The sequence below is a fragment of the Gavia stellata genome, chromosome 12, assembly GCF_030936135.1.
Source record: "Gavia stellata isolate bGavSte3 chromosome 12, bGavSte3.hap2, whole genome shotgun sequence".
Lineage (NCBI taxonomy): Eukaryota > Metazoa > Chordata > Aves > Gaviiformes > Gaviidae > Gavia > Gavia stellata.
The window spans coordinates 5,331,201-5,355,233 of NC_082605.1; the positions used below are offsets into that span (position 1 = coordinate 5,331,201).

Genomic DNA, 24,033 nt, shown 5'->3' on the forward strand with positions numbered 1-24,033 from the left:
AAATTCAGCACCATCTTTGCTTTTCAGCTGTAGTATGAAGTGGGAACTGCTTTGTTTCCTATTTTTTGAATCTTTTAGGCCTTTCTGAGTTCTGTGCTAGATTAATCAATTTCTATTATCAAATCAACCAGATTAAAGAAAAAAAAAAGTACTAATGTCTAATAATGTTTAAAAAAAAAAAAATCTCCTGTCCTCAGCTGAGTAATAAACTGACGTTGTCTAATCCTGCTTGTTGTTGTATAAGGACTTTTCTTTAATCCCTCCGTAGAGAAGGTAGAGCACCAAGGGCTATATGGCTTTGTGGTGTGGTTTTTTTGGTTGTTTTTTTCCAGCTTCACTTGATGCTTTCTGATCCTTAGATCAGCCTCATGAGAGCAGTCACTGTGGTTTCTGGGACAGTGATTCAGTGAACTGTTGTAAATATTTCTCACTTAAAAATTCAGTACAAAAATGAAAAAATAGAAAGGAGATGGGTCTGGAGATTACTTTTAAATTGTTGTGTGCATCTTAAGCAGTTTTAAAAAGTGTTTGTTCACACGTTGAATGTAAACAATGAAGGGATATATTCATTACTAAAAGATGTGTGAAGATAAATTCACTGAAGGCGCATATTACAAGTTTGTCAATATTACAAATATTCTTTCCAGAGGTATTTTTCTTTCCATGGACAAATATGCTGTTGAGAAAGGCAAACCAATTTGGGAGAATATTTATTAAGTATGACTGGCCATGTGCTTATGAAGAGTTTTTTACACCTCCTTATTTCTACTAACATTACTAATGATTTCATTTAGAAATAGAAGACTTTCTGAGGTAAGAGAATTAATAAAGGGTTCAAAGGTCAAATCTGACAGTTCAAATAACCAGATTGCTAAGGAGACTGTGTATTTGTAACTTAATCTTCTGTAGTGATTTGTGTGAAAGTGACTGATAATATGCTTTTAACATATGCATTAAAACAACTGAAAAGTCTTATCCTGTTAATATTCACACTCGGACAACATTAAAAAATGAGTCTGTAATCTTTGTAATTTTTTCCTACCTGCTTGCTAGGCTTCAAGTATAGGCAGGTAACTGTGCACAGTATTGGAGAGAAGACTATTTGGGGTGGGGTTTGGGTTTATAGCTTTTCTATTATTTTGTTGTTTAAAAGAAAATTACCTAGGCTGTTAGGTAGACATAGACAGTGCTTCTAATAGTTTTCTCACTGTGTAGTGTAAAAACAGGAAAGGTAGATTATTTTTACTTTTCTGTTAGTTTTGGTACTTGAGAAGAAAGGAATAATGTAGAAGTGATTGAATACTTCAAATAATAATGAATGTTTGAGATGAATGACAATTGTAAGTTTCAAGCAAAGTTAGACAGCACTATGTTTCTAAAAAGTCAACTGTCACAAATAGCAGTTTTGTAGTGTTCCCAGTTGACAAGAGTAATGGTGGGATGGATAACTTGGATTAAGCAAAAAAACGATTTAAAATATACATTGATTTCACTGTAAGCAGGCTTTCCTAGAAAGCAGGGGCAGGTTTAGGTTGGTGTGAGTAGAGCAATATTCAGTTGTAAGCATTTTGAGCACTGCATTATATACTCCCTGACATTGTGCTTTAGCAGTTGTGGTTTTTACTGAAACAGGTTATTCTGCAACTTGCATGCTTCACACACAATCAAGAGTTGAGCATACCATTACTACACTCTGCTGCTGTTTCTCTATTCTACTGTAAAAAAATCTACAAGGTAGTCCTTTAAATAGATTTTGAAGGGGTGAGTGAGGTGTCCCACAAGTCTTTTATATGGCATTGCTCGTATGGCAGGTCTTACTGTATTGCCACAATAAATATTGTGGATGCAAAATGAATTTCCATTCTGATCTAGATGTACCCTTAGTCTGCTATGAGGCTGAACAACTGAAGTGTGTTGGCATTGCTGGAAGAGCAGATTGTTGAAGATAATGATAAACAAGGAAAAAAATTCAAGTTTTATTGGAAATACAGAACAGAAATGAGTGATAGGAAAAAAATAGAATGGTGTACATTCAGCTTGATATTAGTACTGGTCACACAAATAGAAGGTAAAACATCCTGCATACTGAAGCCCTTCTCAGTTAATGTTTTGAGGAGTTAACTTGCTATGAATGGGAAAAGTAAATTAAAACATATCAGAGAATTTATTGCCTGCGTGAGGCATTCAGAAGGTACCAGTTGTCTACTTTGGTTTGCTCACAAAACACTAAGAACATTAGTTAGTGTTACTGTTGATATTTAGTACTTTTTCAAAAATATGTACAACACTTTAATGTAAAATTAATAATGTGGTAGTAGTTAGGTCTTAGAATGTTTACATGTGTGAATATATTACATAAATGTGCATATATTTGTGTATACACATGATTGTTTTCATAGGAACAGTTTTGGTGATACTTGCTGATCCTGTTAATACTGGAAAGAACTTTATTTAGTAATAATGATTTGATGAAAATAAGATCAGAGGCCACTGCTTATGTAACATTATTACACTTACACTTCTAGCTGTGTTTTCTCCATCTTAGGCATTTATCAAAAGCGGGATAAGAGAATTGGTGGCTTTTATTTTTTCCTAGTATAAATTTGGTTCGAAGTTGGAATGTATTTTTACATGCTTTGGGGTTATTTTTTACCTTTTGCTAAAAGCCTGGAAGCATCAAAGTTTTATGACTTACATGGGAAAATGAAAACTAAGTAGTGTTCTCACTGTTGGACTTGGGTTTGTTCTCAGTTGCATTAAGACAATGGAATTTCTTTCTTGTTATACCAAATAACTTAAAATGAAAAAATATTGGGGATTGCTCTGTCTCTTTTGGGTAATGGGTTCAGGGCAAAAATATTTTTGTGCTGCATTTCATAGATGCATCCTCTTTCCAGAGGGATGAGCCCACAGTTGATGCTTGACATAGTCACTTAAAAAGTGACTAAAAGTCACGTAGGACTCAACACTCTTTGTGGCAGAGCATCAGTATGTTCAGAATTAAGTGTGCACTTAATTCCCTGTAGTACAAGCACTAACAATTCGAGGCTTAGCTAAATAAGATAAACAAAACTAGTACAAAATATCTTGTAAAATCAGTATTCTAGATGTAGTGATACATCATCATGCATTTGATGCTTAACTATTTCTACAAATTAGGAACCTATACTAGCTTCAAAATCAGTATGAAGTTGATCTGGTAATAGTAACTAGCGCACTTCTGGCATTCATTTATCTGAAGCGTTTACGCCTGCAGTAGGTATTTGAGGGGAGAAACTGAAAATGAAATGTCACAAATTTGTAACTGTGTAATTAAAAACATTGTGTCCTGTATCAATTATGTCTAGTTTTAGGTGAACTGACTATTGAGGCCTGCACACATCGATCTGTGTTTTTAATACGCTGCACGGCTTAAAGTAGTTTAGTGAAATGATGCTAGTTTAATTTGCCTGAAGTTAACACTATTTTTAGATTAATGATAGAATCAACTTTTTAATTTAAAGATCTGATTTGATTTTTCCCTAATGAGCAAAAGTATTATTGTACAAGGGTATTTCTGTTTCTTTGCACTGACATCTGGCTGAAATCTTACTTATTTACAGGTAAAAAAAGAAATTCAGCTTTGCTGTTAGTCATATTGTCACATTTCCTTGTCAAGAAAAAGCAGTGGAACAAGGCTCGGTCTACATTATCTGTTAAGTATACTTAGAGTCATACTATGCTGTGCTTTGACCATTGTATTAAAATGGGAAGCTGGTGTGGCAAGAATGACTTGTGAGTACAGCCGAGCAAAATTTATATATTTCAATTAAAAATACCTCATCTAAAAATAAAATACATATATAATATATATACACACACACTCTTAGATTATTTTGAAAGCAAAGTAGTAGAAAGGGATTTAACACATCTTTGAAAAGTTCCACTTGCTATGTTGCTTGGTATACTGAGCCTAAATATTGATTATTCTCGTTTGCCACAACCCAAATTTTTAAGAAAGATTTAATGAAGTTAAGCTTTGGGAAGTTCTATTTCTAAGCATAACTTTCTTCTGTATGCAACTTCATCCAACACACTTTTGAAGGTCAACTGAAAAAGTTTCATTTCAGATTAAAAAAGTGACATTGGAATTAAGATATATTTTTTCCTCTGTAGCTTGCTCAAAGACTGTTTTGCATTTATTTCGAAGTAAAATGTAGTGATTGTTCTGGGTACTGGTGAATGTGAACAAGCAGTTACTTGTGAGATTTTACCTACACGTAAAGAACATGTGGTGAAATAAAAGTTGAGGACATATGTGTGTGCATATATGTATTTTTACACTTTCATTAACAGAAAAGATTCTTAAAGCATGGGTGACATTGCAACTACTAAATAAAGTGGCTGTTTTGAAATAGTTATTTCAGAGGAGAACCACATTTCAATGTAGTAAAAGGTTCTGGGTATGCAGGGAAAATGGCATTAGTAAGGAAGAGGATATAAACGTGTAAACAGAAGAAAAAGAATGATCTTTTGTTACCATGTTTAAGTTTTGGCACATATAATTACGTAAGTAGTGGCTAGTAGTATGTTCCTACAGGCAGTGTTCTCAAGCAGGAAAAAGCATTAACATGCTTTGCCAAGAGGATCGGATTGCCTTCCATCCTTATCTCATCCATACTTGTGCGGATGTAACGTGTGTTATTAGATTTGCAGAATGTGTCATCGGTGATTGTAGTAATATTGTTGTACTGCAAAACAAAACAATTTTTAATAAATAAGTAAATATACGCACACATATATATACCCTCCCATATATGTTGAAGAACTTAATTTTATTCCTCCTACCTTCCCATTTTATTGTCATTGGGATTGATTTGTATATACTATAGATATGTAGGAATCAAGTCTCTTCAAACCAATCAATGAGCTGATAAGGAATTTGAGGTTGTTACTGATGTTTGAAATGTAATGTTGATTAAAGATTATTGCTTATTTTTACCATTTCCTATCCTCGATGTACAGAAACGAATGAGAAATTCTTGCATGGCAATTAGCTAACAAACAACTTCTGAACATGGAATAGCTGTGGCCATACAGATTAGAGGTAAATTGTTTTATTTTGAGGAGTGTTAGACAACTGTAGCACAACTGCAGTGTGAACTGTTTTAAAAGACAGTGAGTTTAGGTTTGAAGTATGTAACTAGTGAGGCTCTTTGTAACAGAATGTTACAGAAATACTTCAAAAATACCTGAAGGTGAAGAATACGCAGGCTTTCTGGTAAGTTAAGGGGAACAGATTCCAGTGCGTTATGTCCCAAGTAGAGGTAGGCCAAATTTGTCAGCTTCTAATAGAAAGAAAGAGAGAGAGATTATTAATGCTGATATTACTTAATTGAGGTTTAGTAACTTGTGCTTGTTACAAGACATCAGTATTTTTTTCTGATCACCTAGAAAGCCTGTGAAGTGATCTAATGTGAAAGATTCTTTTGCTGTGAATGGCTGAATTCTATTGTGTCAAGAAACTCATAGAACAGGCCTTCTATGTTGTGGAAATTTCAGTGTCAGCTTATTGGTTATAAAATTTGAGATCACTATAAAGCTATATCCTTGTTTATTAGTATTCATGTGGTCCTCAGAACTGTATTTGAGCCATCGATTTTTGAACTGAGTTTTTCTTCGCATGTAAGAAAGAAAGGAAGTAGGTAAGATATTTCATGGAAATATTTTTAAATGAATGATATGAGAGAGTTAGTGCACAAAGGACTATTCCAAAATGCCTTAAAAACGAAACAAAATCTGGAAAGCTTCTTCGTCATAGTTTGTTTCTTAGATTACAAAAATGCAGGAAAAAATAATTTGGTGGTATACTGGATAGTCTGGTTACTAATTTTATTTAGTTTGGTTACCTAAATTATTGTCTTTTACTTACCTTGAAAGCATTTGCTTTGATTCCTCTGCTCTTGATTCTATTTTGGTTTGCATTAAATGTTGTTAGTTTGGGAGGTAGAACAGGAAGCTTTATAAGTCGATTTTCAGCAAGAGAGAGTTCTTCCAATAACAGAAGCTTTGAAAAGGCTCCATCTTCTATTTCTTCTATCCTGTTTCCACTAAAATCAATTCTTCTCAAGGTAGCTTTACACAAAAGAAATTAAATCTAAATATTGAATTTAAAATTACATGGTATGTGAAATACGTATGGTTGCACCATCCTAATTGTAATCTACAAATGTAAATACTATTAAGATAGGAATAAAAATCCATGTTTGGCTTTCCTCATGGTCTTAAATTTAAAAAAAATAATAATAAGGAAAATACTTTGGATCCTTCCTTTTTTCTTAGAGACAACATGATTTCAGATACTCATAGAATTTGTCATGTTGTAGAGTGAGATAGCTGGGAGAGATATCCCTGGAGCATTTGAAGGAAAAATAATACCTGGTCATTTAAGACTGGTTGGGATGCAGAGATAAACTTTATTTTTAGCAAACTGCTCTTGCTATGATTGTGTGGGAATATCAGGATGGCTACATGGGCCAAGATGGGTTTCCTTGTTGCTTTCACAGTTCCTGTTATAATACAAGCATTGAATTAAATAAGTAATACATGTGATGAAATCTAGCCAAGTATAAAATATATGGTATTTTGGTAATCCTGGCATACTATTAAGGAACAGCAACTTAAAAAAATATGCTATCAGGTAAATGGAAATTAAAATTTGAACATTACTTACTAATGTCAGCAAAATCTGAGACTGCTATCCTTTTTATTTTGTTAAATCGTGCATAAAGATATGCTGTTTCCTTTGGCAGTGGGGGTACAGCTTCGATGTCTATTTCCTCGCAGTACACTGATCCGCTTAAACACACACAGAGCAGACAAGTAGGTAAATCTGAAAGCAAATTATTTTGAGTAGGCAGTTAAAAGTTATTCAACTAGCTTAAGCTTGAATATTCAAAATAGAATTTTCTCTAGTATCTTTTAAGATTTCCCATCGATAGATTTTTTTAAAAATTCTATTTGCTTCAAGTTCTGAAAAGATTTAATATTCTGAACTTTTATGAGTTTTGTATTCTTTTCATCATGCATAATTTCCCTGTGTATATTCTCTGAGCGTGTCTTGAAATGCTATTAATCAATCTGAATTCAGTTTCATTCTTTAATTGGCTTAGAGTATTGTGAATATGGCAACTGCAACTCTGTGATCATGTTAAATGTCATCTGTAGAACCATTCTTTTGAAAAGAGAAATCCATGCAGGAGAAACATCTGGCAGTGCACACATTTGATGCTGTAATTGCATTGGAGCATTTCTGGCAGAGTCACGTATACTCTGTGTTACTCCTAGCTACTATTTTGTCTAATCCTTTTTACAAAACCTCCAGCAATGATGATTATATAATTACTTCAGGCAATCTGTTCCAGTTTTTTTACTGAGTTTTTTGAAAGCTGCTATTCTAAGTAGTGAGAGAAACCCTGTATCTCTTTTAATGCAGTTTAAGCCCATTATGGCTTGTACTGTTCCTCATAGACATTAGTAGAGTATTAGTCATTTCTGCTTTGCAGAAATGTCTTGTATGACAGCAATATTCAAATACATATAACAAATATGGCTTTCAATCCAGTTTCGTCACCACTGCTATCTGATCTACTGTGTTTTCTATATTGTGAGATTTTTGGTTAGCTTCCAAGTTGGTCTGTCTGTAGTAGAGAGAGTAGTGTCATACTGCTAGGTAGTTTGATATCACCATGCAGCAAAATAGGATCTTTTGCAAACAGTGATGAGTTATAGAAGTAGCCAGTCAACACTGGGAAGCCAACCCAGTATGTATAATAAAGTAATTATTTATTTTTCTTGCAGAGAATGGAATTGAGATTTTGAGCTTTAAATTTGTGAATATTACCATTTGTTAGAGTTCAGAGTTCTGCCCTGCTTGCCTTTTTTGATTTAGTGTCTTGTTTGTCATACGCTAGTGTCGGAAATGGAAAATGATTGTGAAATAATGTTGTCACTATTTAAAAGGCAACAGTTTTTATGCTTGTCTGTGACTAGAAGCTCTGTCATTCTTACAGATTTGTTCTGCTTTTGATGGGGGCTTGTCGACAGATGCTATTTGGCAATAACTAACCTTGATTAAGCTTTGGAGTTTGACACTCCAGTGGTCTTGCTGAATCATCAGTTATTTTTGGAAGTTTAGATCACAGATACACCCGAAATGTGTGTGTCTTTTTTTTCAATGCCTTGTTTGGCAGACAAAAAACTTTGTTCCTCTCAAGTTTAGAAGTCATTGTGGCTCATTAGGAGAAATCTGGACAATACACCTCAGAGCCTGTAGGATACTTAGGCTAGCGAAGAATGCTCCTGATGTATTTTAATAATTGACCTCTCTGATCATCAGATGTAAACTGTGAGAATAGCCAGTTCTTTGAAGAAATCTATTTAATTTAAGCACATCATGTTTCATCATTACTTGGTTAAACCATGGAACTTATTAGGGTTTGTATTTTGTTTTCCTTGCTTGTCTTGCCTAACTTAGCTTGGGTACATCTCTACAGCAAATATGACTGGGTAAGTCTATAGAGATTCTTAGAAGCTGTGCTTTGTGTATTCGGAGTTTACCTGAGGATCCTTTAAACTTTTTCAGCCTGCTCCATCAGAAGTTAGAAGAGTCTCCACAGGAGATATGAAAGTTATTCATAAATGAAAAGATTAATTCTATATTCCTTATCCTTTGTATATTAAATTTTCATATTAAAATATGTTCTTTTGGAGAGCTTAAATTTTACAGTATTCATATCGATTAACTTACTTGTATCCTTTGTTGGTGGTACATTGCGTTCACTGTCATCCCCTTGCAGTCTTAGGGAAGTGTCAAGAGAAACATTTGTTCCATCCTTTGTGTGAGAGCAAATGTTATTTAAAAAAGATTATTACAAAGATCTGAAATAGCACATCCTTTAAAAATGAGCTTCCTAGGACATACTTCCTTATGTTTAATTTTTAAAATCACATTAGTCATCCGGCATATAAGAGTATATATTACCCCCTTTGTACATGAGGTATTCACTTTGGAAGGCAAGAAGGGAAGATGGTGCTGCTAGTGTTCTTTAGAAAAGTAAAATTCTTTAAGAAACAACAGTAGACACAAAAATAGAGAGAAAATATAGATTATGTGGTGGGGAAGGAATATGTAAGTGATGGGTGTCTACAAAAGCCTGGAGTTCTGAAGATAGAAGATTTTGCACATCGTGCAAAATTTGATAGGATTCTTGTGACTATAAGTTGTATTTTTTATTTGTTTTACCCAAATAATTTCAGTAAAATAACATGCCTTGCATTTCAAGTTATTCAGAATTCCCTGTTGAGATAGTCATTGGCTGAAATTAAGCACTTCATTTCCATTAACTGCACTTAAGTCTGTTTTAAGACCTGGGCTGCTAACAGAAAGGGCCTTTTGTGATGCAGGAAATGGCAGTCAGGTTTTCATTGAATACCGTAGGAGTTTTAAACAATTGCATGCTATTTCAAGAATTATACAGTATACGTACAGTGGGTTATACTATGATTTGCATGTATTAAAGTTAAGAGGATTTTTAGGTTGACTGTGCAATTGTGCTTGGCTAGCATCATTCGTTGTCTTTTTTGATGGGGAATAGTTGTAGGACAAAGTAAGACAATATGCTTTTTGGTCTGCATTGCTTTTGAACACACATGGGGGAAAAGTACATTATTTGGTGTGGAGGATGTTTTTCTTTAAATGTGCTTAAGGATCAGGCCCTGTCAGGAGTACAGTCCCCTGTTGAAGAGAGCTGCTTCAGTGCTGCAAGTGCTCACAAGTGAACCGATTTTTCCTCATATTATAAATTCTTCTCCCCCTCCCCCCATTCAGCCATGTAGCACACAGATAGTTCATCTACTAGAGCAATGTGAAAGTAACACTATCTGTCAAGTTACTTCTGATACTCACTTCGTTTTATGTAGTATTCAATGGCTTGCATATATTTTACTGTGGGGAATTCTTGTATGCTGCAAAATAAACCCCTCAAGCTTGACATAAAGCCTGAGAAACAAATATCTTGGTCAGCTTCTGTTGTTTTGACCCTTTTTTAGCCTGTGAATCATCCATCCCTTGGCTCTTCCCTGCATTTGTCTATCCAGGCTATGGCTCTCTTTTGCCTCTTGTTTTTGTGTAAGGTTTGGGATAGGTGGGTTTGTTCTAGTAAGGCTTTTGTAGCCAAGTTAGAATGCTGGCAATGGTTTAGCAGTTGTAGCATGAAACTTCTGTGTAGGGTAAGAGCTTTTGCAGTGTTGGGTGTAGAGAAGCTAGGGACTCTGAGCTGAACAGTTAGACTCAAGCAAGCAAAAAACCTTACAGAAGGTTTCTGCAAAAATGTTTACCTTGCATAGATATGTTGATTAGGTATGTGAAGACAGGGTCCTTGACTGAGGTATGCATGCCAGTAGAGACTTCTGTGTAGATGGACTTAAAACAGAACTGCGTATCTATTGTTGTAGTTTGGCTCATAAGGGGCATTTTTAACATGCTTGTATGAAAAATGTGTTTGCTGACATAGCATATATGTACCAGGTGTAGATTTCTAGTAGGATATCCTGCTGGAGGTGTGATCTTTCAAAGAGCATGCATGTGAATTCTTTGCAGAATACAGTGTACAACTAATTTCTGCAAGCAGGAAATGTCAACAAAAATAAACCTGATTATTTGCAGAACACTGTTAAATCCACAAAATTAAACAACAGGTTCCCCTGCCCACCTCACCTGGCATGCCCCCCCCGCCCCCCCCCCCAAAAAAGTAGTATAAATAAGCAGTATATTGGATGTATTTCCTTGTCAGCTATAAAAATTCCTAGCAGTGGAGTATCAGTGCAGAAGACTGTTTGGATTATAACCACAGAAAGTTCATTACTTCCATATGTAGGGAGTGCACTGAAGAAATATTGGCCTACTTATGTATTTAAATTCCACCTGCCTCTTGCACTTTACTCTACAGACCTGAATTACCCATACAAAACCACAATAACATTCATCTTTATAACACACAAAGGTCTATAAAGCTGATAGTTTATATTCAATGGAATGAAGTAGTCAGATATGAGATAGTGTCTAATTGGATGGTTCTGTTGTGGAAATTAAGATTTCATGTTTTTAAGCTTCTAATATTTTTATTCAAGACTGGAGTGGCTGTGGTTTCAAATAATAATCATTGGAATAAGTTTTGCTTGGCTGACCTTCTCCTTAGTAGTAGGCTAAGGTTCCCTTTATTTTGCTGATCACTAACATAAAATGGGTTTCTTCTGAGGTTTTCACTAAAAATCTTTTTTCTAACTGTGTGTTCAAGCACACAGTAAGGAGTTAAATTTGTCATGCAAGATAGATTTCTGACTGGGAATGTTTGAGAAAATTGTTGGCATGTATTTCAGTTACAGTTAACACTTGAAATATTCTGGGAGCAAGAATTTGTGCAGTATATGAATAGAAGATATGTTTGCACATCCCATGATTTAAATTGGGAGCACTGGAACTTGTATAGATGTATTTGTTGCACATAAGGAACTAATTTATTATTTTGCAATGAAAACATGTCATTGGAGAACTGACCTGATGGAAATAATGACCGACTGCATTCCTAGAATTATCCTAAGCAGAACTGTTGGCCGTCAGAAGACCTCTAGTTTATAGCACTGCCAGTATGGACTTTGATTAGTCTGTGGCACATCTGTTGGCACCATTTCCTTGTAGGTATACTCCTTATCATTCTTTTTACTGAACTGTTCTTATTAGAACAATTTTAGTAATGAATGACATCTGATGCTGTGCCTAAGTAGTTAAAGTTAACGTTTTTAGTGTTTTTTAAAAAACTTTACTCAGTTGCGAGTTGATAGCCACCTATTAGTTAAAAGTAATTTAAATGGTCTCTTTTTCATAGGTTTATGAAACATGTTACTTCATCACTGTAGCAAATGTCACATTTAAAAATACCTTAGACATTATTTAAAAATATAAATATGTAGCTGCTGTTTTTAGTCTAACAGTGGAAAGTTACAATTTAAGTAGAATTGGGAGAATATTAAAAAGGTATACAGAAGTGATTTTTCTATACATGTGCTGCAGTTTTTTTACTTATGCTGATTATCTTTTGCTGTTGTCTTTTTTCTTGTTTATCAGACTAAGTTATGGTAACAAGTACAGTTAATGAAAACTTCCTTGAATTTTTTAATACTTGGTTGTTACCGCTTTGTTTGGATATGTGGTATTGCCCTTGGCAGCTAGTCTTGGGGCAGTCATTGTTAGTTTTTCTGCCTGATCAATGTTGTATCTTGTTCTCTTGATGTGTATTGTTTAGGTCCTGTCAGAGGCAGTCTGAACAGAGTTATGAGGCTTTTAGCTCTCCCTGTCAGCTGAGGCTGTTGCACTTCATTTAACTCTACTCTGTTTTTGTGTCTTCTGCTTAAGTGTTTAAATTAAAAAGCATGTGGAGCATGCACCAAAAAAGTTCAGAATTGACCGTTTGGGGGTGCTGGTGAGTGCCATGAGATATAATCTTTATTGCTACCTTTAAGACTCTCAAAGTGTTAATAATGTAGGTGACTACCGCAGGACTGGATGTTCCATAGTAGTTCAGGACTGCTAAACTGTTGAGTTGCAAAAAACCCAAACAACACACCCCTGAAAAACCAAGGCAAAAAACTTGATAGTTTGGTAAGTTGAAAGAGAAACTGTGGTTTACGCTGGCAGGTTATTTCCAATAAAAAGTACCGTTTCAAGTATTACTTTGACACAAAAAACCCCCTCCAAAATAAAATCACTGTCTTGTTTTTAAACAAACTTACTGTGTTAATACAATGTTACTCAAACTGTTGAGCTAGTATGCTAGTATATCCCATTCTTGAAACTCTTACAACAGTAGGCACATAACTACAGCAGGGTTAAAAATGATGCTTTAGTCTTATTTGTGAAAGCCTGTCTTTTGCAGGTTTCTCAAACTGTAGCAAGGGTAGTATTTTTGTGGTTTTAATTTGTGGTTTTCCCTATGTCTGAAACCATTGTATGTTTTGCTATTATTATAAAACTTTTCCATAAAACTTGCATACATGCATGTAATACCTTATTCATATAATGCTTAGCAGTTAAAAATATTAAACTGATAATATAAATAAAATACCTTTCTTATATCCTTGGATTGCATTTCATAATCTTGTTGGATCAGGCTTCCCATGGTAACATCTGTGTCATACTCATAAAACTGGAGTGATTCTTGCTGTATAGGTGGTGCTGAATTTACCAAAGGCACAAACACAAACAAAAAAAAAGTAGTCTGCAAAGTCTTCATTCTTGCACGGAACAATGTATCTGGCTTTCACTGAGCTGGTGAAGATCTGCTCGTGTGTTGACTATGGAGAATACTCTCTTTGTGACTGGAAATGAAAATGCGATCCGTCAAAACAATATTTAAAGCCTTGAGGACTAGTTGGCAGGGGTTTCTAACGCATAAGGAACATGGAACAACTTTTAACTCTTGATATCCTTTAATTAGACTCTAGCATTATAAAAACTGTTCTTAACATGAAAAGAAACTGGGAAATAATAAACAACATTTTCCAACTAATAAGGAAAATATTATCTTAATTGCATTTGCTTGGTTCCCAGTGTGTTGTTTTTGTTAATAGGAAGAGGATTTTTTAAAGCATTTTATGAAACGTTTGGCATGTTTGTAGCTGAACTAATGAAAACGAGAGAGGTTCAAATGCATTTTTTTGGTTGTCAAAATAAAGATTTTCAAAACTAAATGCTCTATAACAATAATATCTCATTGTCTTTACATTTGAAAGTAAAAGATAACTTAACACCCCCTGAATTTTTACAGGTTGTACACTTTTTGGGCAGGGGGAGGAGGCTACAAACAATAATCTTTAAAACATTTTAAATACACAATAATTTTAAAAAGAAATCTTTACATAGCATTTTTTCCTGTTTACTGTAATTAAGTGTTTTATTTAAGCTTTAGGTTAATATACTTTCCTAAAAGTAGTCCACTTACCGTTTTTAGCAGATTCAAAGTTCTTCTGTGATTGTCATAAAACCAGATATCCTTATCTATAGGTTAACCTAAAGTGGATTAATAAGAGTAAAGTTATGAATTGCATCCAAATTGTTGAAATGAACACTCTTTCAAAGTTTGACAGTCTTAAAAGTGCTTTCCATGGGGTAAAAAAATGCTTTGCCAGCATTCTTTCCCTGGGGTAAGAGGTAATATCCTGGAGCAGGGGGGTTGTACTTTGAATAACACTTGTAAATGTTACGTCTGTCTAGCTCATCCTACTTTTCATATTACTTGTTAAAATGGTAGCCTTCTGCTTTGTGGTGATTTAGTCTTTAAAATTGCGAAGGCTTTTTCTGTAAATCAAATATTAATTGTGCAAACTAGAGGTCTATAACAAGGCATGTGTTATTCATTTTGTTTAATGGTTTAGCTAAGAGACAAAGCAGCTGCTTTCTGACTGAGACAGAGGTAGAGCCAAAACATACGTATACCATATTAGTCACGTTTTATGAGTAATAAAATGTTTCATTACGAGTTGTATACGTTTAGAGAAGTTTCACCTAAGTGTGAAATGGAAACTTTTCAGTCTGAAGAGTTCTGGAAAGAAAAAACACTTTTTAGAACTCTGTGTGTGTGTGTTGAGATTTTCAGACAAGTAATTCATGTCTAAATGCTTCATTGAATGACTTGTTAGGCAATTTATTGAAAAATTGGTTTCACAGTAAGTAGTTGTTTCGAGTTAAGTTCTGTGTCAGTTCTATAGATAACTTAGTAAAGACTGTCCAGGTGTAGAATTTTCATCTAAACTACAAGCAGCAGTTTTCTGGATTTCTAATGCATTTCTTCCTCCCCCATCCTTTTCCTTACTATGTAGTTTTGGCAGCCAGTACAAATGGGAGCCAGATGACCAACTTTAAAGTTTACAAAGTAGCTTTTTTGAGTCTTTAAAAAGTATGTAGCAATAAAATCTATTGGGAATATATTCAAATTTACATTTCTCTCTCATTTTCATTACTTTTTTTTTTTAGGTAGCACTGTCAGAGTAATGTTGGAGATAAATAGTGGATCTATTTGGTTACGTTTTCTTGTAAGTGCTGCCTTGTTTAGAAACCAGATGTCTGCAGTAGATCTGCAAATTGTAGAGTGGCTACAGCCATTTGCTCTCTAAACTTTTTTCCAGTTTATAATCAGTTACCACTTTCTGAACTCATTAGGCTTTTATTAAAATGTTTTTTGTTTAGCTTATATGCAAATTAAACAATGTCATAGTTTGGACTTGCAGCTTGCTCTAGGGTAATGATTTTGCTGTAAGTACAACTGAAATGTAAAGGGAAGAGGCTCAATAATAATGGAAATTGGACTTAGAATCACATTGGTTGCTGTTCTGCTGGAACAATAAATAGAAGTTTTGAAGTGGCTAGATTGGTAAGGTGTTTTCTTCTGCAGTACATAGAACTTTCAGTTCTGTGTGTGATAGAAGGGGTGGATTTGCTGAGGAAGGGACAAAAAAGTTGCAGTGTCAATACTGTCTTACCATCCCTCATGGTTTCATACATGTTTCAGAGGTAATGACAGCAGCTCTGCATTGTACTTGTCTCTTTCCAACTGCCAACTTCACTGCCAAGCGTTCAGGTTAAGATCTCATCTGGCTCTGGCGCATCCAAGTTTTTCCAATGCTTGAATGTAATCAAAGGAGAAATGTTCTAAGGGGAAAGTATTAAGTACTGAAACTGAAAGCATGATATAAAATATTAGATATATTTGTTATATTTTATGAGAATTTATTTTATAAGTACTGAAATCCTAGATTTCACAGCTATGTACGTGGAATATCTTGGGAATAGCTTAGTTTTTTTCCTTATATATGACAATTTTAAAAAATTAGGGATAATTACTAGATAAATGTGGCCTTGAAAATTTGGGAGGTCTTCATGCAGGAAAACTCTTACTTGCTTTGATCTGCAAGAGAAGAGGCTCTGTAACATTAGACGACTTTAGTAACAGCTTCTGCAGAAAACATTTTCAGAAGTCTGTGTTCATCAGGGTCACACGATTTCAGTGGTATGCTTACCACAAAAACACTGTGTAATGTGTGTACTCACTGTTGTTATCTGAGCACTTATAAGAAACTCATGAACATCTACTTACAAAATACATTTGAAGAGTGGTATGTTAAGTAATTACTTTGGCATGATGTCATCAAGGTTTACCTTACAGTATAGTTTTACTGTCACTTTAACCTGTCAGTGCCAAATAGAGTCGTAGTCCTGTCCTGTATTTCATCTGCTTGTCATCCCTTGTGCCAGAAACAAAAAAAAAAAGTAACAGATAATTTCAAATAAAAACTGTTTTTGTCTGAACATGTAACAGATGCTCATATCAGCACAAGGAAGGGGATGGCACAAGTAGCTGCAAACAAGGAAGGATAGTATCACTTCTTTCTGCAACAGTGCTGCTTTATTCCTATTCAAAATGACTTGAAATAACCACAATATCCACATCATCTGAAATGAAAAATGTGGTTCCGTATGCCTTGGCAATAGGGAAGCTAGCGGGAAGTATTCACCCTGGCAAGCAGAGTGTGCTTTCTAAGCATTGTTAGTGCTTAGAAGTTTAATACACAGGTACATGTTTCTTGGACTCTAGTTACCAGGATCTAGTACTTAAAAGGCTGTTTCTTTTCTGAAAACCTAAACGAGCTCTGTTGTTAACTAATTGAGCTCCAGTTTTTGAAGAGGGCCTTGATAATGTGTTTATGGTATGCTTTCTGACTTGTCAGGTGTGCCTTCTTTTTTTTTACCCATGATATCTCATTTTCACTGACTGATTTCCCCACAAGATACTTTGATCTGAAATGTTAGGCATTTTAAATGGCTGTTTTACTAATTGTGTTGAAATGGAAACCTGGCTTAAATTTGAACGATAGTAATTTCCCTACAATTTTGTAAGGATATGAAATGTAGCTGAAGGTGTAAATGAAGTATAACACTTTTTTACTTCTAGTAGAGAGAATCCTAGCCAGTATAACAAAGGACACTTGCTCTCTGGATTCTGCTTTCAGAAAAACTTAACTTTAGGGGAAAAGGGTTGCATACAGAGTAGGTGTAAAATTTGTTCCCCAGTGTTGCCTTCTATTAGGTTAGACAAGGAAGAATAAAAGGCTTTTAGGAGGGGAAAAAGAAGTTGAATGGGTATGGATGGCAGAGGTAGGAAAGGTAGGGGAGAGCAAGACAAAAATTAAGGTAACTATCCAAACTGTATGTGTTGCTGATTAACTCTTCTTCAGCATCTGGAAAGGAATCTACCATTTAGTAATGTTTATATGTTAAGAGCAGGTAAAGTGTAAAATCAAGCTGAAAATATCCTAGAGGAACTGAGGAAAGATTTTGTTGCGCAGGCAGACGAGCGGGTTTTGTGAATTATTTGAACTGGCTGATGTTCAGCTCAGTCTATTTATCTTGTACTTGAAGTGGCCTCATACTCTGCCCTGCTCAGAGCTTTAGTATGAATAGTTCATTTCTGTTCTCACCTTTCTACTAATACTTCAAAAGGCAGATCAAAAAAGGAACCAAAGTTTTCCTTAAAAACTGATCACGCAGGTGCATACTGCAAAAGCTGCCATGAGCAGTTCTTATTCAGTTCTCATAGGTGCTAGCATGTTAATTACCTTTTTACCATGTTGGTGTTTAGCACATTTTACTTAATGCTTAGTAGCTTAGTACAAAAATGACAGGAGAGAGCTTTTCTGTACTTTTAGCATTGCTTTGAAATGCTGTAATGTGTTTTACAATGGAACTGAGGGCTGGTGGCTATTAATTCTGTATGAGGCACTTCATGTCTCATCCCTGGTAAACCCCTGCAAGGCACTGAAGAACTGATTGACCTGCAAAGAGCCAGGTTACCTGAAGGGGTAGCCTTTCCTCTCTGTAAGGTTGTTGGTTGGAAATTACTTCTCCAGGGTGTGTGTAGGTATTATGTGGAAGCAGGGACTGGCATTGCCTGTATAAAGAGTCATGATTGTGTGATGGGAGGCAGAACACTAGGAAGAAGAGGGAAGAAGAAAAATGAAAAAAAAAAAAAGGCCTTCTCTCTGGGGTGGATGGGTTAATAGGGCTCTGAAGGGAGCACTAGGGAGAGTGCTGTAAGGTTGCTATCAAGATATCCCTTATGAAATAAACCAAAGCTGAGATTTTTTTTAATTTTTAAATACTCAGGTTTGTTTTATATTTAGGCAAAGAAAGTGTATTTTTGCAGCTGCTTAAAGACCTTGGCTTTCATCTTATATCATAGTCTCTAAAGGACAATATTGGCAAGTTCTGTGGTTTCTGGGTTTTATTGTTTTTATGTGTTCTTGGAAGAAAGTAGTATGGATTATTGCTTAGCTTACTTATGCCTGATGAACATTGGGAATCACTTATACAGAATGTTCAAAAATTAGTGTCTTCTCTTGGGTAGAAATGTGTCTGTGAAAGAACAAGATGGGAACAAATTAGGAAAGCTTTTAAAGGCTTCTGGGCATTTATAGACCTAGACATAACGCTGAATTCTCTTTTGTATGTGACTTTTTTTTTTTTGTTCATGTGGAAGGTAACATTTTCAATATTGCTTAGCGTATCTTTTGTATGAAGTGTGATTAAACACTTTACAATGTTGACCAGCTGCTCTGGATTGGAATAATTATAATAGAAAAGGTTTTATAGAGTAAAAGGTAGTTATTGAACCAGCCTGATAACATATACAAAATAATCTGCAAGCAGAGAAACACAGACTTACTGTTAAAGAGAACAAAGGCATGAAGTGATGTTAAAACTCAACTCAATGTTTGTCTTTTTATTTTCTTCTTTTTTTTAACCTAAAATAAGTTAAGTATTCTGGATTGTTCTCTACAACTTTTTTTTTTTCTAAAATGTGGGCCTTTTCTGCTTGACTGTTTGTGTGGTCTGATTTATTTTACCTTCCAAAATTATTTTTATCTCTTTGATGGCACAACTTCATGTTTTGGCTGCTGCATGTATGTGTGAGACGGAACTCCTCTGAGACTCCTGCATCCCCTTCTGCTCTTTGTTGATTGAGATCCTGATATGGGGGAGTAAAAATAATTTTAGGGCAGTTTAATGTCTGTGCTTCTGCTGGGACTGCATTCATTTTGGGAACAAAAAGCCTGAGTACCTGAAAGGGAGAAAGCAGTCTACTGGTTTGTTCTTGAGCAATGCACAGAAACTGGATTGAAGATGATACTGTAGAAGAGTTGTTGTGTAATATTAAGCAGAGTATATTCTAATGCAGCATCCTTGAGGGATGGAGGAGGGTTCAGAGGTAGTATTAAATGTAAAATAAATGATCATCATGTCTTAGAGAAAAAAGTTAGAACACTCCCAAAGATTCAGAATAACCAAAAAAGTACCGGAGATGAAATAGTTATGTGTAAACACCTCCAGTATTTCTATGAAAAGTTGCAACTATTTCCAAGGCTCAGTGAATTAGATTAAGTTTAGGTCACTGTTAGGGCCACCAGCTGCAAAATAGAGACAGCTGAAAAATGACCTAGTGATTACATGAACATCCTTCCATATGTTTCTGATTTATAATCAGAATTTTTTAAAGCTGAAGACATTACCTTTATTCCTTGCATTTCTGGAAAAGAAACAGACTCCTTGTATCAGTTACTGTGTTATAAATGAATAAAGCACACTTTAAAAATCATGCACAATAGTAAACAGAAATCAAACTATGGTTAACAAATACAAATGGTAACTACAGTAATAGTACTGTCTGCTATTTACCCAGACCCCTCTATTGAACAGATGTTCTCTTGAACTTTGCGTATATATCATCAGTTATATCCTGAATCAAAAGCCAACCTACCTCAATTTACTGAAGTTGCTTAGAATTCCTTCCTGAATTGACATTACTTCTTTATAATGATATCGTCATTTGTTGAGAGCCATTACTATGTCTACAAGCACACTAGAGTCAGGGCTCCAAGACTCATTGGCTTTAATGTATCTTATGTGTACGTTCCTGTTATCTGTTCCTTATGTTATTCATAGAATTTATGTTACTTTCTGTATTTATGGCTAATCTTCATATTTATCTATTTTTTCCTGTGTTGTGCTTTATAATAGGGGAAGGTAGAGTTATTTTTTTCTCTGTAGATGATGAATTTATGCAATGAATTACGAGATTAGGGTATTACTTATTTTCCTTTTAAATTAATTAGGTTGTTAGAAATGTATATTCTGGAAAAAATAGTTTACAACATTATATGATAAATGTGTACATTTGTGGAGTTCCATAACTTCCAATAGTGTATACACTATTTGGTTTCAGAAAAGTTCATACTCTTGCAGTAGTATTGGAAAATGACTGCGAAATCTCCTTTTAGTGTATAATACATTTGTTAAAAAGATAGTATGTTCTCCTTAGGAATTTCCTATCTGAAAAATACCAATGTTTATTGCTTCCAATGATCAAGTTGGGAAACAAAGAGGGAAATCGATTCACATTATAATAGTGGAATGTGATTATACTAAAAGAAGTCAGAAAACTGGAAATGTAAACCATCTGTTTTCTGTAAAGGAGTTTCTTTCCTAATCCCTGTAACTTTTGTTGTCAGAATACTGAAGTAAATATCTCAAAGTAAGCTTTATAAGTATTAAATTCCATCAACAACAAAAAATGGAAAAAGGCAATACATACTCCCACTGTTTTGAGGCTGAAGGAAGATATGTAGACAGTTGGATTAAACTACTGTTATCCCTCTTTCTTTATTTTTACAATAATCTCTTGTGGTATAGATTTTGTGGAAAAAAAATCTGTTTGTTAGTTTTGTTGTAGTTTTGAGAGCTTTAATTTTATGGATTAAAGTTTAGTCATAACTGAATGTTTTCCAGAAATTTGTGAGGCTTTTCTGCTGTACGTTTACATGGGTATCAAAATGTGCTGCTGTGCACTAATACAACCTTGCTAACTATTACGCACTCTGGATAATGCTGATAGTATTTAGAGTTGAAGAAGGTTCCATCCTCATTTACACAGATAAGACTTGGAAAACATGGCTTTTCAGAATAGTCTGTCCAAAGCTGAAAGTAGAACTGAGATTTCATTTCTCTCAGTTGCTGTGTTTCCGCTTATGTTTCTGTTAGTGTTTTAATTAGGGTCAGGAGTGCATTTTTGAAGCTAATCTCCTGATATCCCCAACTTACTGCACCTTGATTCACATCACAGTGCTCTTTGAAGTATGTGGACTGTTCTTTGTGGATGTAACAAACCAGAAGATGTATGTATTCAGGGGTGTGCCTGATGTGCTGCAGCTGTTAATGGATTTTAATTAGTGGCTAGGGCTAGTCTGAAGTAAAGACCCTCTCCCTCAAAAAACAGCAAGTGGGTCTCATGGCCTCATTACAAGTATTTTGCTCTACTGATCCACCCTAGTTTGTACCTGGTACATACTAGCTTCCTTTGATGGCTCCTTGCTCTTCTGCTGGAGCAGTTGATCCTGGACCCATGCTGTCCATGCAGCTCATAATTTTGTGGGTATCTCCTATTCCTCCCCTTAGCAATCTTTTCTGAACTGGTGAGTTCTAGCCCAGTCAGTGTTGCTTATATAGAAGCCATTCCTTACCTTTGACCTTATTACTATTCTCTGATACTTTTCTAATTATGGCATATGTAGAGATTATAGCTACCTGAAGGGCTCGGAAATCAATAGTGTGTTTAATGTCTGGGTGAGCCACAGATTTATAGCGGCATCATGATGTCTCTTGTTTTCTACTTCTCTCTAGTTACTCTCTAAATTTGAGTTTCCTTTTTACTGCTACTGGGTACTAAGGCAGTGTGTTCCTTGAACTGCCTATTATTACTTCCAAGTATTGCTCCTGAGTGGTGGTGGTGAGGTCATGCTTCATTAGTTTTTCTGTGAAGCTAGTATCATCTTTTCCATGGATATCACTTTTCATTTAACAGTGTTGGATTTCATTGGCTCTTTTAGCATGCTGAGGTCCTTTTGCAGTCATTCTTCACTGGTGCTTAGCAATCTTTGTTGTCATCTCACTTCTCAGACCAATTTGTCTATCTTTTTGCAAGTATATTAAACTGAATAAAATCCAGCACAGACCCTTTGCAAAAATCCCTCCAGTGGGTTCCCTCCACAGCAAGTACTGACTGTTTATTCTTATGATGTTTCTTATATTTTATTTGATTTTTGTCTGTGCCGTCACCTCTGTGGCAGCTTAATTTCCTAAAAAAACTTTCAGAAATTTTTGTAGGCTGTTTAAACCAGGATGTCCCTTTTCCACATCCTTCATGATTCCTTCAAAGAACTAAGAGATTTGCAAGGTAAAAACATCATGGCTTTTACAGAAGCCATGCCCAGTCTTACCAGACCAAATTGTATTTATCTAGGTATCCATTAATTCTGTACTTTATTATAACTTCTCATTTCTCCAATATAGACGTAAGGCTAACAAGTCTTTAGTTCCCTGACCACCCTAAAATCTGTTTTTAAAGAATAGCATTGTATTTGCCACAGATGAGATACCATAATATTAATTGAATTAAAAGTAAGTTATGATGGTTCTGCTTGTGATACAATCCTCATGTTCTATCTGAATGAGTTTAATGTAATAAGACAGCTCTAAAGTTTTCAATAATTATCAGTTTGACTTATATTTAAACTTTAAGAAATGTATATAACTAGTTGCTACAAAGTCAATGTCTTTAATTCTACTTTAAATCTAAGCTTTGCTTCATATGTTTTTAAAAAAACCAAAGTTTGTGATAAAAGATATAATACTCATACTATATTTGAATAGTGTTCGTTTTAAAGCTGAGTAAGCACTATTCACTTACACTTAAAATCAGAAATAGATGAAAAGTTATAAGGGTTCCCTAAGGTTAATATGCTACATGTTGATATTAATAAAACTATAAAGTTATAGATGCTTATGTTATGTGTATATAATGTGCAAAATTTTTAATAAGAGTATTTAAAGTAATGAATACATACGTATATTCCTGCTTCATGAAGCCAGACGTACTTGAGGTTGATAAATATTAATAAACATTTTGTTAAAAAAAGAGGAAGATAAGTTCTACAGAGCTGTGAATTTGTGGGGTGACCATAAAATACTTTGCCATGAATATTATATCTGTTCAGAAAGTAGATAAGAAAAAGGGGAAGGAGAAAAAGAATAGATTTCTTGAGTTAGTTGACCTAAGACCCACAACTTAACAATAATATAATAAATTTTGTATCTGCAAATTTTTACAACCAGTTAGTCTTAAAGACTATATATGTTCTTAAAGGTTATATTCATGGGCTTATGAGGAATTTCTTTCCATTAAAAAAGTATAATTAAGTACTTTAATTTTGTTAATATTTTAGTTGTTGCATCAGAAACCAAAATATACTAAGGTGAGCTTCAAAGAAAGAAGTGAAATGTAGGAGAAAAAACCCAAACCTGTCTGAAGTTTTTTAGAAATTCTAATACAAACTTGTGTAATTTTATATAGCCTTTTTAGTTTTTCTACACTTAAAGTATAATGTAAAATTGGTAGCATGATGTACGGCTCTATTTCTTGCATTCATTTGTTTTTCTTGTTGAAAATGGTGATTATTCCTCACTGCTAACCAAGATTTATCAGGAAAGAAGTGCTGAAAAATAAAGAAATTAATAAAACAAAAGCAGTAAAGTGCCCTATAATATTATGTTACCCTGTAGTTATTTGGATCTGTTTCTAGGCATAAGACATAACAAAAAACTTTGTATGGCTCAAATAGTATATAGTACTTTTCTTTAGATTGCTTAAAGCAATTTTTGTTCTACTTTGAAGCAGAATATAGCTAATTGGTATTAGTTATGCAGAGGGATAGTATAATAATTTAAAAAACCTGGAATGCTACTATTTGTACCTGTTCTACTTGATGAACAATTCTAATAAAAAGATTACCCTACATTTTTAGATGCTTTCTAAAATAACATGGACTAAAGCA

The 24,033-nt window shown here is 34.6% G+C and overlaps 2 protein-coding genes across 4 annotated transcripts in view; one reads left to right on the forward strand and one right to left on the reverse strand.

Annotated features, from left to right (window-relative positions):
- CENPP (centromere protein P) overlaps positions 1-24,033 on the forward strand; it is a 149,924-nt gene that overhangs the window by 16,132 nt on the left and 109,759 nt on the right. The gene's annotated exons all lie outside the window — the stretch shown is intronic.
- OGN (osteoglycin) lies at positions 1,964-14,081 on the reverse strand. Of its 2 annotated transcripts, XM_009819988.2 has the most exons (7): positions 14,037-14,081; positions 13,161-13,413; positions 8,789-8,873; positions 6,713-6,871; positions 5,912-6,114; positions 5,232-5,327; positions 1,964-4,730 (listed from the first exon to the last, which is right to left on the reverse strand). In XM_009819988.2, exons 2-7 carry the CDS (start codon positions 13,326-13,328, stop codon positions 4,560-4,562), a joined length of 882 nt encoding a protein of 293 aa, XP_009818290.1. In that variant the 5' UTR covers positions 13,329-13,413; positions 14,037-14,081; the 3' UTR covers positions 1,964-4,559. The 2 variants fall into 2 exon arrangements, with proteins under 2 accessions (XP_009818290.1, XP_059679091.1); XM_059823108.1 differs by lacking the exon at positions 14,037-14,081 and having other exon boundaries at positions 13,161-13,424.

Bases quoted from the DNA above. Each gene is read 5' to 3' on its own strand.
- OGN (XM_009819988.2), bottom strand. From the start codon at position 13,328: ATGAAGACTTTGCAGACTACTTTTTTTTTGTTTGTGTTTGTGCCTTTG. The intron at 8,874-13,160 runs GTATTTTATTTA...TCTCACACAAAG, and splicing joins AATCCAAGGATATAAGAAAG to GATGGAACAAATGTTTCTCT. The intron at 6,872-8,788 runs GTAAGTTAATCG...ATTTGCTTTCAG, and splicing joins ACCACCAACAAAGGATACAA to ATTTACCTACTTGTCTGCTC.